Source organism: Guillardia theta (assembly GCF_000315625.1).
Source record: "Guillardia theta CCMP2712 unplaced genomic scaffold GUITHscaffold_5, whole genome shotgun sequence".
In the NCBI taxonomy this organism is placed as follows: Eukaryota; class Cryptophyceae; order Pyrenomonadales; family Geminigeraceae; genus Guillardia; species Guillardia theta.
Window position 1 is genome coordinate 918023 of NW_005434669.1, and position 12943 is coordinate 930965.

At 52.1% G+C, this 12943-nt stretch overlaps 5 protein-coding genes and 1 non-coding gene across 6 annotated transcripts; 4 read left to right on the forward strand and 2 right to left on the reverse strand.

The window, feature by feature from the left end:
• Positions 1 to 642: 642 nt before the first annotated feature.
• GUITHDRAFT_100776 (hypothetical protein) lies at positions 643 to 1150 on the forward strand (the record flags this gene model as incomplete). The annotated part of the gene is made up of 2 exons (XM_005840730.1): positions 643 to 1072; positions 1113 to 1150. 2 exons carry the CDS (start codon positions 643 to 645, stop codon positions 1148 to 1150), a joined length of 468 nt encoding a protein of 155 aa, XP_005840787.1.
• Positions 1151 to 2653: 1503 nt separating this feature from the next.
• GUITHDRAFT_132857 (hypothetical protein) lies at positions 2654 to 4471 on the reverse strand (the record flags this gene model as incomplete). The annotated part of the gene is made up of 5 exons (XM_005840731.1): positions 2654 to 2673; positions 2972 to 3013; positions 3499 to 3553; positions 3629 to 3787; positions 3881 to 4471. The coding sequence occupies 5 exons, from the start codon at positions 4469 to 4471 to the stop codon at positions 2654 to 2656; spliced, it is 867 nt and encodes a 288-aa protein (XP_005840788.1).
• A 1822-nt stretch (positions 4472 to 6293) lies between these two features.
• Positions 6294 to 7742, forward strand: GUITHDRAFT_156973 (hypothetical protein; the record flags this gene model as incomplete). Its single annotated transcript, XM_005840732.1, has 2 exons — positions 6294 to 7314; positions 7717 to 7742. 2 exons carry the CDS (start codon positions 6294 to 6296, stop codon positions 7740 to 7742), a joined length of 1047 nt encoding a protein of 348 aa, XP_005840789.1.
• A 734-nt stretch (positions 7743 to 8476) lies between these two features.
• Positions 8477 to 8558, forward strand: GUITHDRAFT_t14. The gene has a single exon. It is a non-coding gene; the product is annotated as a tRNA-Ser (tRNA).
• A 1380-nt stretch (positions 8559 to 9938) lies between these two features.
• On the forward strand, positions 9939 to 10680 carry GUITHDRAFT_100779 (hypothetical protein; the record flags this gene model as incomplete). Its single annotated transcript, XM_005840733.1, has 7 exons — positions 9939 to 9951; positions 10004 to 10068; positions 10202 to 10259; positions 10315 to 10358; positions 10406 to 10462; positions 10512 to 10583; positions 10636 to 10680. The coding sequence occupies 7 exons, from the start codon at positions 9939 to 9941 to the stop codon at positions 10678 to 10680; spliced, it is 354 nt and encodes a 117-aa protein (XP_005840790.1).
• Positions 10681 to 10984: 304 nt separating this feature from the next.
• On the reverse strand, positions 10985 to 12239 carry GUITHDRAFT_160935 (hypothetical protein; the record flags this gene model as incomplete). The annotated part of the gene is made up of 5 exons (XM_005840734.1): positions 12058 to 12239; positions 11631 to 11933; positions 11306 to 11577; positions 11093 to 11228; positions 10985 to 11047 (listed from the first exon to the last, which is right to left on the reverse strand). The coding sequence occupies exons 1-5, from the start codon at positions 12112 to 12114 to the stop codon at positions 10985 to 10987; spliced, it is 831 nt and encodes a 276-aa protein (XP_005840791.1). The 5' UTR covers positions 12115 to 12239.
• Positions 12240 to 12943: the final 704 nt, after the last annotated feature.

The window sequence follows — 12943 nt, forward strand, 5'->3', positions numbered from 1 at the left end:
GGCCGTCGGTGCATTTCATACCACAAATTCTTGAGATCGGTTGATAACCATCTTTCATCTGAACAATCCTTGCAGAGGGCCAAGTTCACGCAAGCAACTTCGAACGTCATTGGTGATCGTACATCAAGTTGCGTCTCTAACTCGGATCAAGCAGACATGTCGCTTAATTTAGACGGAATTCAGTAAAAAGTAACACCGTGTGGGTTAAAAATTAAGCCTGAACATGGATGCGCTAGTGCAGTACGCATCTGATAGCGACAACGATGGGGACGACGGAGCGGGAAAGGAGGAGGAGGAGGAGGAGGAGGAGGAGGAGGTAGACTTGCTGTGACCTCGATGGTATGCCTCTGATCCCCGGACACGGCAGGATGAGGTGGCGACGATCGGGCGCTTCATAACCACTTGTAGTTCGATGCCTGACCAGGAATCCTTGGAGCGCAAGAAAACGTGCGGTGACATGCCCTGCCACGTGCCTTGTACTGACACTACTTATGAAACTTCATCTCTTACCGAAGTTCCCTTCGTTGCTTCGAGGAGCTCTGCTCCAAGGAGTTCAGGGAGGAGCTGGGGAGGGAGGGGAGGGAGGGGGGGGAGAGGGAGGGGGGTTTCGGGCTGGTCTGCTTCGGGAGCTGGACGTTCAACATGTGGATCAAGAGCAGTGACATGGACGTCAACGTGAGGACGAGGAGCAAGATCCCGAGGTTCTTCTCAAGGCTGGAGGAGGCGACGCTGAGAGAGGAGCCGTCGGCTAACGTCACGCTGGTGCTGAACGCGCGGGTGCCGCTTGCCCGGCTGACACTGAGAGGAACGAACTTCGACGTGACGCACGAATGGGGAGAGGACAACGTGATAGCAAGACATCATGTCCAGGTGCGGGAATGGGCGAGGAGGTACAGCAGGGACGAGGCCGTCTGCCAGAGCATGCGACTGATCAAGGTGTGGGCTGGGGCGCAGAGGTTGAACAGTCCGACAGAGGGAGGTCTCAACTCCCTGGGTTGGTTTGTCCTGTTCCTGTCCTCTGTCTCCGATCTTCTCCCTCCTCAGCACGAGGAGCATGACGATGAGGTGGTGGGTGAGCAGCCCGTTGGGTGTGCAAGTGACCCTGCTGCAAGGCGGAGGGAAGAGGGGGAGGGTCGCGGCCCCTGCATGAAAGATGCATTGCCCTTGTCAAGCGCTTCTTCTCGTCCTGCAAGAGCATCGGAGACAGTAAGAGGGTATACTTTGCGCCAAACAGCGAGGTGAAGGTGAGCAAAAGGGTGTTGACAGTGTGGCGATGAGGGAGGAGGAAAAGAGGAGGGAGAGGAGAGGAGCAAGGGAGAGGAGGAAAGGAGAAGAGAGGAGGACGAAAGAGGAGGGAGGGAGGGAGAGAAACACCAAAGGCAGTGAGTTGATTTGATTGAGAGCGAGGAAGCGCTGGAAAAGATAATGGAGGAAGCAGAGTAGTAGGATTCTTAGAGGTTCTCACAGCCAGAAGGGCTAGAGCTTGATATTGCAAGACTATCTGCAAACGTGTCGCCAACAGGCAAGAAAAGTTGCTTCCCTCCTCCTTCTCCTCCCTCCTCCCTCCTCCCTCCTCCCTCCTCCCTCCTTCCTCCTCCCTCCTCCCTCCTCCCTCCTCCCTCCTCCCTCCTGATATCCACCACCTGCCCATTTCCTCCACCTCTTCTTCCTTTTGATATTTTGCGATAGCTCATCGGGGACTTGGGACGTCGCTCTTCATTCAAGATCCCTTCTTGGCGGATGTGAGAATGGGGGAGGAGGGAGAGGCGAGGGGAATGGTGGGAAAGGAAGAGGGGGCGGCATTGATGGGGGCATGGAGGGAGGGAGCGAAGGAAGGTGGGGAGAAGGAGAGGAGAAGATGGCTTATGAGGAGGTGAAATCGTCGTATCAGATCAACCTCGGGAGGTTTGTGGATAAATCTTCCCTTGCGAGGATGAGGGTAAGCGCTCGAGGTGGCGAGAGAATGGGCGTACTTGCTAGTGGTGGCGGTGATGGAGGAGGGGCAACAGGGAGGGGGAGGAGGTGGAGCAGCAGCGGCAGCAGCAGCAGCAGGAGCGTGGAGGAGGAGGAGGAGGAGGAGGAGGAGGAGGAGGAGGAGGAGGAGGAGGAGGAAGACATAGGTAGGAAAGGAGATCGATTATAGAACAGACTAGACGAGCAAGAGGAGAAGGTCTAAGGGAAGCAGCTGACTTGCTGAGCAGAAGGCGCTGGAGGAGGCGGACGCGCTCATGCAGATGGCGAGCAAGAGGAGGAGTTGGGAGGAGCTCGTCAGGCCGGTCAACAAGAGGAGGAGATGAGGGAAGGGGAGGAAGAGGAGGAGGGAGACGACAACGAAGATCAGGCAGGCAAGTTCCTGCGTGCGTCGGGGAAAGGCTGACATGAGGGTAAGGGGACGGTGGCGGTATGCCATTGGAAGCCAACCTGGCTTTCTTATCATTTCGTTGAATTGATGTTAATCTAAGTTGTATAGTAGAATGATTCTGATTGACGGCGCATACATGAGAGATGTGCAGTCTAAATATTGTCCGTGATTCACTATTCTATCACTGTTGCTCCTCACCCGTTCTTCCTTCTTTTCCCCTTTTTCTCTGCATGTCTTTGATGATCGCAGGAGAAAGACTTCGCATTCTGCAATCTTCCACTGATTTCCGGATCAAATGTCATCTCCAGAAGCTGCAAGCCCGTCAAACTATGAGATGAATCGTACGAGGATAGAAAGAACCTATATCTTCGCAATCCGTCCAAGAAAGTTCCGACAAACAAAACAAGATCTGCCGAGTAGGAGTGAAACACTCAATCTCCGCAAGTTCTCTCCCTATCTCTCTATCTCCCTCTCTTCCGCCAGCCCTTCTCCCCCCCAACCCCTCGTCTCCTGTTGTCTTCAGCATCATCTTCGCATTCTCTTCCAACGTGCACCACCAACTCTCTCGCGCTCCTCTGCCTTCCTGTCCAACTGCCTTTAGTCCCTTACCTGAGCTCATCGCAATTCCTGTTGGTGCCCAGAGTCCATGCCCTGCAGCAAATACATCGAGAAAAATGCCTGAAATGAAAATCAGCCCCTTCTTTCCTACCGCCTCGACTCAATCTCCATCATCATCATCATCATCATCATCATCATCATCACCACCACCACCACCACCACCACCACCACCACCACCACCATCATCATCATCATCATCATCATCTCCACTGTGTTTTCATCATTTTCATCGTCACCATCATCATATTCGTCATCACAATCATCATCATCATCATCATCGTCATCATCATCATCATCATCATCATCGTCATCATCATCACAATCATCGTCATCACAATCATCGTCATCATCGTCATCATCATCATCATCATCATCATCATCTCCACTGTTGTTTTTCATCATTTTTCATCGTCACCATCATCATATTCGTCATCACAATCATCGTCATCGTCATCATCAGCATCCAACATCAGCATCCTCAACGTTTCCATCCCCATCTCCATCTCGACTTCCTTCACCTGTACTCGCGTTGTACCGCAAGATCTCGTTGCTTTTATGTGAACTGCATAGCACCTGCAAACGTGCAGTCAGAAAATGCTCCTGCTCCTGCTCCTGCTCCTGCTCCTGCTCCTGCTGCTTCCATCTCACCGTGTCGTCAGGAGCTGCCGCAAGCCCAACAGGACGGCTCAACTCTTTACCGCCAAACTCTCCCTGCTTCTTCCCCGTCGTCGCATCCACCTTCACAATCTTGTCTCTATGATAAGAAGAGATGAAGATGGAGTTGGTCTTGGGATGGAAGAGCATAACCTGTTATCCCACAGTCATCTCCATCGCCATCCTCTAACCCGCAAGCACCCTCCACTATCCCCCAAGAATTGCAACAAGCATTCTCCTCCTCACCTGCGGCCCATCCATGTACCAGCCCGCAGAGAAGATCTCCTGGAAGGAACCGTCCAGCCTGTAGCTGACCACCCTGTCGTTGAGGAAGCTTGCGACCAGCAGCCGGTCCTCGAGGAGGAGGAGCCCCTCGGGGCAGTCTAACTTCCCTTCCTCATCGTTGATGAAGATATCGATCAGGCTGCCGGTGACCGTGTCGTACCGGAGGATCTGATCCGTCCCGAACGAGGCCACGTACAGCCTCAGATCTTTGTCAACCGCCAGGCCCGTCGGGCCATCAACCCCCGTGCCCTTCGAAACTACTCGGAACCACTGCCATGCCCCTCGCTCGTCGACCACGGCACGGTACACCTCGTTGGTGATGAAGGAGGAAGCATACAGCATGCCGTCTACACCGAGCAGGACATGGTGCAGAGAGTTGGGCACGCTTGACTCAGGGACGGGGACAATCTGGTTCTTGACAGTGCGCTTGAAGGTGAGCGACATGAAGGGTATGCTGCTCGATTTCTTTCTCCCATGACCGCTCGCTGTCCCCATCCACACAAGAGGAAGAAGAACGAGGTAGAATAGGGGCAGTGCTTTTCTAGAGCGCATGAATCCACCTGCACTTGACAATCCAACTAGATGACCCACAGGCTCTCTTTCCCCGATCTTCTCTCGACTCCTCTCGTATGAATCCTCTCTTCTCTATCCTTGATCCTATCTCATCTCTCCTTACACTTATCTCAGGTCTCCCCTCTACCCTCTCCTCTCATGCTCTCTCTTTGTCTGCTGCTCTTCCCCAACCTCAGCGTCTTTTAGACGAGCATGGAACTTTCGCTCGTTCTGCTCAACTCAGTGTCGGGGAGATGTGGTGATGAGGGCGATGACTCATGAACGGCCCGGCCGGCCGGAGCGGCCGGGCCCGGTGACTCGATGGCAGGCTCGGACCGTACGCCGTCCGGGCTCCCCCTCCGGGCCGCTCAACTTGGCAAAGCGGCCCAGACCGTCCGGAGTCCGTGACTGCACTGAGCCTGGCCGGGGGCCGCCCAGGGCCGGCGGGGGGGCGGGTGGTAGACCGTTCAACGGTTGTTTACCGTACTAGTTTTTAACTTAACTTTGAGTTACAAACTGAAAAGTCGCCAGGGCCCGCCAGTGATGACTCACGAGTGTTAAGAGTAAAACGAGTCCGGGCCGCCGGGCACCCCGGGCCGCCCCGAGTCACTGAACCAGGTGCCGCCCCCGGCCGAGCTCAAAGCGCTGTGCCGGGTTAGGCGGTAGAAGGACCCTACCCATCTTATTCCTCCCAAACTATACTCAATGTACCCACCACTATCCACCACCACCCCACCCTTAGTTAGGGCAGCTGACCTCGTATTCATCGCGGTTCCATCACCTACCCCCTGTTGCCTTATCAAAACCAAGTCACAGGGGTGTGTGCACAGGCTCCGTGGGGGGTGGGTAATAGCACGGGTTGCTGTAGCGTGAAGTCACTAGTACTGTGAGGTGGGGGCTCTTGATCGAAGGGGTGCGAAGCCAGAAAAATCATACATGGGGGTGGGTAGGAAAGGTTGTCGGGGTGGGGTGGTTGTATGTCCTAGGATAAAAGAATGCGCTTCAGGGCGAGGAGAAGCAAAAAGTACAGAGCTGAATAGATGAAGGGAAATGAGCAGGAAGAAAGGAAATGCAGATGTGATGTGTAATTATCGTATGCTAGTCAAGAAATCTCCTTTCATCTAACCATCAACTGAAGATTGCATTGGGCAACACAGTTCTTGCAGAGTTTCCCTGCAGAATGCGTTGGGGGCGGAATCTGTTTCTGCTGTGCGTTTTGATGTGCTTGTAGAAATTTCTTGGATGAACTCTGATGTTGTCGAAAGAGCTTTCTGGTTTGAACCATCTTTTATTTTACATCATCTTCATGAGAGACGAAAATTCGATGTAGCAGTTAAAATGTCTAACAATAAGAGTCAATGTCAGCTCGCGACTCTATTACAGGAGGAGGTTTGATCAGAGAGGAATTTCCAGTAATATTCAATTGATTTCGAATCTGTGCCTGACAAATATCTCTTCTTATGATCTTCAGAAAGAAACAGAGCAGATTGATATTAAATGTCTTGCCCACTGGGTTCGCATTGATTTCTGATGCTCTTGTCTCTGGTCAACGCGACCTTTGCCTTTTGGATCTTCTAGCGTAATGACTGTGCAAGTGTTCGAAATACGCTGATGTCGTGCTCTTCTTGAACTGTTGTTGTCTGTTCTGCTGGTTTGGCTTGTGATTGTATACCTGCTTGCTGATTTCTTCCAACGAGAACAGGAGATGGACAACTGCGTGGAAGTGAACGATGTTGGCGATGAGGCTGCGGATGATGCGATACAAGAAGTGAAGATGGAAAAAGGATGGATAGCGAAACGATCGAAGAGCAACACTCTAGGAATGTTGTCTGTAGTTCCAACTGATGACGGGAAGCAGTTCAACCTCAGTGATGAAGGGTCCTACCGCGAAGGCCTTGTACATATCAGCCAGCAAGGGATCACGGTACATTCTGCACGATCTTTGGCAAGCAATGATACCCCAACTCTCAATTCACCCTCAAGTACCCGCAGCTCGACCAGTGCGAAGAGGGCAAACAGCAACGAGGACGTTAGATTTGAGTTGAGCAGGAACGACTTTGAGCTGATGGAAATCATCGGCAAAGGTTCATGCGGATACGTCAAGAAGGCAAGGCACAAGCGGACCAATGAACTGATGGCGCTAAAAGTAATCAACGTGTTTGAAGAAGAGAAAAGGAAACAGATGATGCAAGAAGTGATAATGATGTGCGACGCCCATCATGATTGCCTCATCCAGTTCCATGGCGCGTTCTACAATGAGGGAACGATCTCTGTTGCATTGGAGTATATGACAGCAGGTTCTGTGGCTGATGTTTTGAAGTTATCCGGTAGTATGCCTGAAGAAATTTTGGCGATTATGGCCGAGCAGATTTTGGATGGAATGGCATTTATGCACAGTAAGAAACAAGTTCACCGCGACTTCAAACCGTGCAATCTCTTGATGGACCATAGTGGTCGAGTGAAAATAACTGATTTTGGAGTTTCTGCCGAGCTAGATAGCTCACTGGTGAAGTGTACCACGTTCGTGGGAACTTTTCTTTACATGTCGCCAGAGAGGTTTGGATCAGAGCCTTATTCCTTCCCGTCCGATATTTGGAGTTTTGGCTTGACCATGATAGAATGTGCTACGGCAGAATACCCTTATCAACAGAACGGAGGTGGGAAGACATATTGGGAACTTATGGATGCTATAGTCAAGAATGATGCGCCACAGCTGCCCTCAGGCAGCGCCTTTTCGTCTGCGTTCAGAGACTTGACGGAGGCATGCTTGCAGAAGGATCCCAAGTTACGGCCAACAGCGACGAAGCTGCTGACTCATGAATTCATCAAGAATACCTGCGATGGTCTTTCAGTTGCAAGCAAGCGAGCGACCCTTGCAAAGTGGTTGGGGAATGTTCGATCGTGCTATGTAAGCAGCAACTTGCCAGACTCAGCCAAATTTTCGCCTCATGAAGCGGCTTCAACCTTCATGGTATGGATGTGTGCTGTTTGATGTTTTGCGGTGTGGTGTAGCACAACTGACATGCTCTCAGTCATTTTACCTCTCATACTTCGCTTCCCCTCGCCGTGAGGTATTGAGATTTCGGACCAAATTCATAGCCTCTAACTGCAGCACAGATCCTTTGGTCGCTTTACACCAAGGAAGCAGTTTTGAAGATTTCGGAAACCAGAGTGGTGTGTTTTTATCGCTCCTGTTTGAAATGTCGTCTGCGAGACTGTGTTGAACTGATTCGACCCATGCGCAGGTTGGACGAGATGCGATCGTTCATGAGTTGAAGTCCCTCCAGTTCGATCTTGCTCTTGATGTAAGAAGTCGTTCCATGTCGCCTCGTGCATGGCTGATGTTCTCGCGCCACAGGGAGAACAGGACTGGCGATCGAACGGAAGGTTGGTGTCTCTTTCATCTTAACGTTGTCAGTACTCTGATCTTGCCACAAGCTTCTCCAAGGAGAAGAACCGGCTCGTCGTTCGTATCAACTGCGTGCAGAAGCCCTGCAGGATGCCAGGTCTGCCGCTGCTGCCTTGCAAGATCCCATGTGGTTGATTCGGTGTACAGATCATGGGAGGACCTCTCACGAGGAGCCGACAGCGTCGTCCAAGGTCAGCGCTTCCCATGTTCCCTTGCCTTGGCGCGGCTGACGAGCGTACAGGTCATGATGTACTTGGAGTTGGAGATGTCAGCGGACAAGTGCTGCTACTACATCACCCAACAAGATATATCGATGTAGTTGGAGAGTTGTCAGTACAAGCAAAGACAACGCTCCAACCTTTGGGACGGCATGCACTGAAACACTTTCCGTTCTTCTTGTCTCTGTTCCACACCAAATCTTTGACATCAAAGTGCTGCTCTCCACAAAATCGTTGTTCGTCTCTTTCCATCTTCAGCATCTCTGCATGTACACCCCCAGTCTTCCCTATGGCTTATGTCGCATCTTGAACCGCTCTACCATTTTCGCTGCCACCATTATGCTACTTCATAAAGCTTGTTGTGACTGCCCCTCATGTGCAATCGTGGCCGAGCGGTTAAGGCGAAGGACTAGAAATCCTTTGGGGTCTCCCCGCGCAGGTTCGAGTCCTGCCGATTGCGATCTTCTTTTTGAAGTCCCGACGTGTTTTTAGTCCGATCGATGATCCGCCGGACTCCGGCCCGGATGAGACAGATCGGACTGACCTTGTTCTGATTTTTAACTTAACTTCGAGTAAAGCTGGACCGTCGGCGTGAACGGTCGCCGGGACGACGTCGGAGGGGGCCGGGGGTTCAAGTCGCCCCGGGCCCCTCAGCCTAGCCGCAGTATGCGCCTGTGCGACAGAGCTGCAGCCTGCCTGGCAGTGCCGGTCAAGCCTCCTCTACCGTGCCTCTACTCTCCTGATTGTCCTCGTACTGATTTTTTATTTACCTTTGTCAGACTCAGTTCCGTGAACAGCTCTGAGGGTCACACTGTGACATCCGGGGCCCTCGGCGCCGGGGCCAGGCCCGGGCCCCGGCCCGGCCCGGCCGTACGGTCCGAGTCCCGGCCGTCCGAGTCAGTCAGTGCCAGCGGCCGGGTAGGCCCGGGGGCTACACAACCCCTCGAGGATCATCCGATCGTCGGTCAATCAGTTGTTATGGATGAAACATGACCCCCCTGAAATCCCACGAATGGACGGGTGGGCTCCCCTCGGGGTGAGGGTGGGGGTTGTGCTCTTGATAAGTCAACTAGATCCCTGTGCCATGGCCCGCGGCGACTCGCCGCCGAGAGCGAGAGACTCGGAGAGCACCGAGCAGGGAGAGAGATGGACATGGAAAGATAGTCGAGCGGTCATAGGACAGGAACTAGGACTCCGTAGATCGTAAGAGACCAGACGCGCGTGAAGTCGGTCGGCTCTAGGTGGAAGCGATGATTCGATTTGTGGCAAGGAAGGGTTTGAGTGCTAACGATCCATGATCATTCCAATGATGAGAAAGTTGAGGATCAAAAGCTGATCTCACTCACAAACGCGAGATGATTGAGACATCTTGCCATCAGTACGAACAATCAATATATCGCTAGCAATAGGGTATGGCCAACTTAAGGTTTAGCCATGACTTCGTCTTTCTGCTGCAGAATCTTGAAAGCCAAGTGTCTAGGTTGGATAGAAAGAGAACCTTGCGAGGATAGTAAGCTAATCAATCGAGTTCTAATGGCGAGAATCACTCACATCACCGGGTATTCTCACGGTCTTTTGATACATGTCATCAGTTTTACGTTTGTCATCACGATGTTCGAGATTTGTTGGTATGCTGGCACTGAAAAGATTTTGACAGGGGTTTTAGGAAGATTCCAGCAGGCAGTGGTTTCAATCATCGACTCTGGGCTCAGACGCCTTGCTCTCAACACCATCCTTGGCACACGAAGAAATGAGGGGCTCGTGGTCAAGGGCTGTCCATCAAGAGGAAATCATCTCGACCTCGGCGCGAAGGGATAAGGTTTTGAAGCATTTACGCACAATGTGCAGTCAAGGTGAGATTCAGGATCGGGCACATAGAGAGATCACTGAATTGAATCGTGCAAGGGAATCAAACATCTCCGAATGGTTCGAAGAAGTCGGCAATAGGCTCCCCCATCTTTCCTGAGCCTGTACGGCCGATATCCTCCTCCTTCAATGGACGTTCAACGATACCGAGGCCCCTGAGGCTCGAGACAGCCTCGCGTACTAGAAATGTAGCATCGAGTGTAGGAATGGCTATGAAGTGTGATGGGACTGTGACAGAGCTGCCCTGATATATTGGCTGGGAAAGATGACAAGTTTGCTAAAGCTCTTTCAGCACGTGTGACACTTTTCACAACTACCATCGTCTGTTGTCTGATTTAAATTCACCGCAGGAGATAGGAGAAGCGCGAGGGTCGGAGCCAACGAGAGGCCAAAGGTGAGACATCTGATGAAGAGAGATGGTCTGAGACGAAGGGATTGCAGAGCCCTCTTTACTTCAACGATTCGACCAAAGGCCGAATTCGCCTGGCATTCAACGAGGTATGATGAAAGATATCTATGGAGCCAAACCTCAACTTGTACTGCATAGGTGGAGTCAGCTATAGCGGCTCCAAAGAGAGGAGAGTTCCGGCGTATTGCTCGTGCCATTTCTTTAGGGGAGGTAAGAGGGGCCTTGCAGTCTTCAGTCCTCAAAGCTTGACAGCTGCTTTCAGATATTTCCTCGCACTTATGCGGGCTGCTTCCCATGGTCTCCTTGAGGGTTCAGAATGTCGACCCATGGAGCTGACAACGGCTCGACCTCGGAGCGCGACTTCCTGTGTCGCTCGCACCAGACGCGCGACCTCATAAACTTTATTTCAACTTCTTGTGTGCCGATTGTTTCAGATAGGAGTATGCAAAGGATGACATCAACAGGATTGTCAACCCTGTGCAACTCATCGCATTCATCCTGTTCCCATAGAACAGCACGCCGATGACTGAAGTGACTGCTCCTTTGACGGATCCGACAATCATGTGCGTGAGGGGGCTCGTAAACTTCACCTGACGAGTTGTCAGTGCTGCTCAAGTCAATTTCAGAGGTGCCTGGAGCATGGCCGCTACGTTGAGGACAAAACCAACGGAAGCCTGAGCAGGAGTAAGCCACGATTGTTCTCTTGCTCTCCAACTCACCGTTGCAAAGTTGAACGTCCAAAACTCAACATCGAGGAGGAAGGGGGAACTCAACAAGCCGCCAACCCAGATCTCATAGATGATCAGAGGAGTGTACCACACGAGGGACATGGCATTGACGTTGATGCTGATTTGCCTGCACAGAATCGAGTCATCAGTCAGAGACATCTGGCAGCGAGACTTTGAGTGCAGCATTCATGTAGAGACACGCACCAGTTGTTCTTGCCCTTGAGGATGCTCGAGTGAAGCAACATGGGATATAAGGCAACAAAGAAGCTGCTCACAAAACCAGCAACACAACCATAGATCAGAGTACTAAGGTCCTCCCCTAATTTGGTGATCACGATATCAGCCTCAGCAATGGCGTTGATGATAAACCCCAGAGTCACTCCGACACAAGACACAACAACAGGCCAAGGTTGCATTTCGTTCCTCAGAAAGTAGGAGAGCACCAAGATACAAAGGATATGTTGTGACTTGGCAGCCTGTCACCTCTCATCAGACCACAAGACTCGGTACACCATTCAAGGAAACAAACCTGGTAGAAAGACACCTGAACAAACATAAGGCAAAGGTTTCCGCTTGATAGCATCGCTGTGAAAGCCGCGGCCACTCCTGCAGCCGACAGGAAGTTCTTGATCCGCCATTCCAACTTTGGGATGTCGTCGAGGTTCAGCAAGACGTTCAATGACTTGGGTCCGTGGCGCTGGAGCAAACTTAAGACGTAGAGCCAGAAGAGAGCAACAGCCATCTGGAAGCACGTGACGAAGAACGGGAAAGGGAACTTGCGCCCGCTGAAAGACATCTTGTTCATGAGAGTGGTTCCGACGGAGACAGTCATCTGTGTGTAGGAAACAATGTCACCCCATGCTAAACGGGAAGGAACAAGGCCGTAACAGGGACAAGGAGAGGGAGAAAGGTAAACGGCGCGAGAATGAGAGTGCGGGTGCCCTGCGAGCACTTACATAGAAGCAGACCACCATGGCCAGGAGCGGGGTCTTCCTTGCAGACATCGAACTCATGTTGAGGTGGCTAGTAGTCTTGCAGCAGCTCACGTCGCTCCTTGCCCTTCTCCTCCTGCTTCCTCTGCCTCCTCCTCCTCCTCCTTCCGCTGCTCTTGGATCCCTTCACCACACCATGGCACACTGCCAAGGTAATGGTCTCATCCCCGCTATGACCAGAGTTATGAGGGGGATGAGCAGTGGGGATGAGTTGCTGCCACCGGCCGGGAGTCTCAAACCAGACTGGCCGCCCAGTGGCCGGGCTGTGCATTTGCAACACAATCACATAGAAGTCAAGAATTCTCAGTCGTTGCCAGCCTCCTCCATTGTTGAAATCTCATCGCACAGCTGGTCGTCATGTACACCGTCGTACAACCGTTGAGCACTGAAGATCACTCTGTGATGCTGTTCTTGTACGGTCTCCCGCATCTTCAAGCCCAGTCAGCGATCCAGCTTCGGGGGCCCAAGAGAACCTGGAGGCTCAACTTGCTCTAACAAGTACTAGGGTAGCAGCCGCGCAAGGTCATGACAGTCTCTTTCACTCATCACCTCACCCCGGCCGCGCCGGTACCGACAGCGACCGGGTCAACCGTATGAATGATTTGAGTAAAAAGGAGTAGTGACTTTACGGCGTCAGGATGACAAGACAGGTACCTGAGTAATCTAGGCTTCCTAGGACTGTCCTATACCCCCCTATGGATTTACTCCTTGCCCATCAGTCAAGAACTTTTCCGACCGACCCTCCACCCATCAGGCAGACAAAACCAGCTCCTACACAAGTTGAACCGAGAGAGAGAGAGAGAGAGAGAGAGAGAGAGAGAGAGAGAGAGAGAGAGAGACGAGAGAGAGA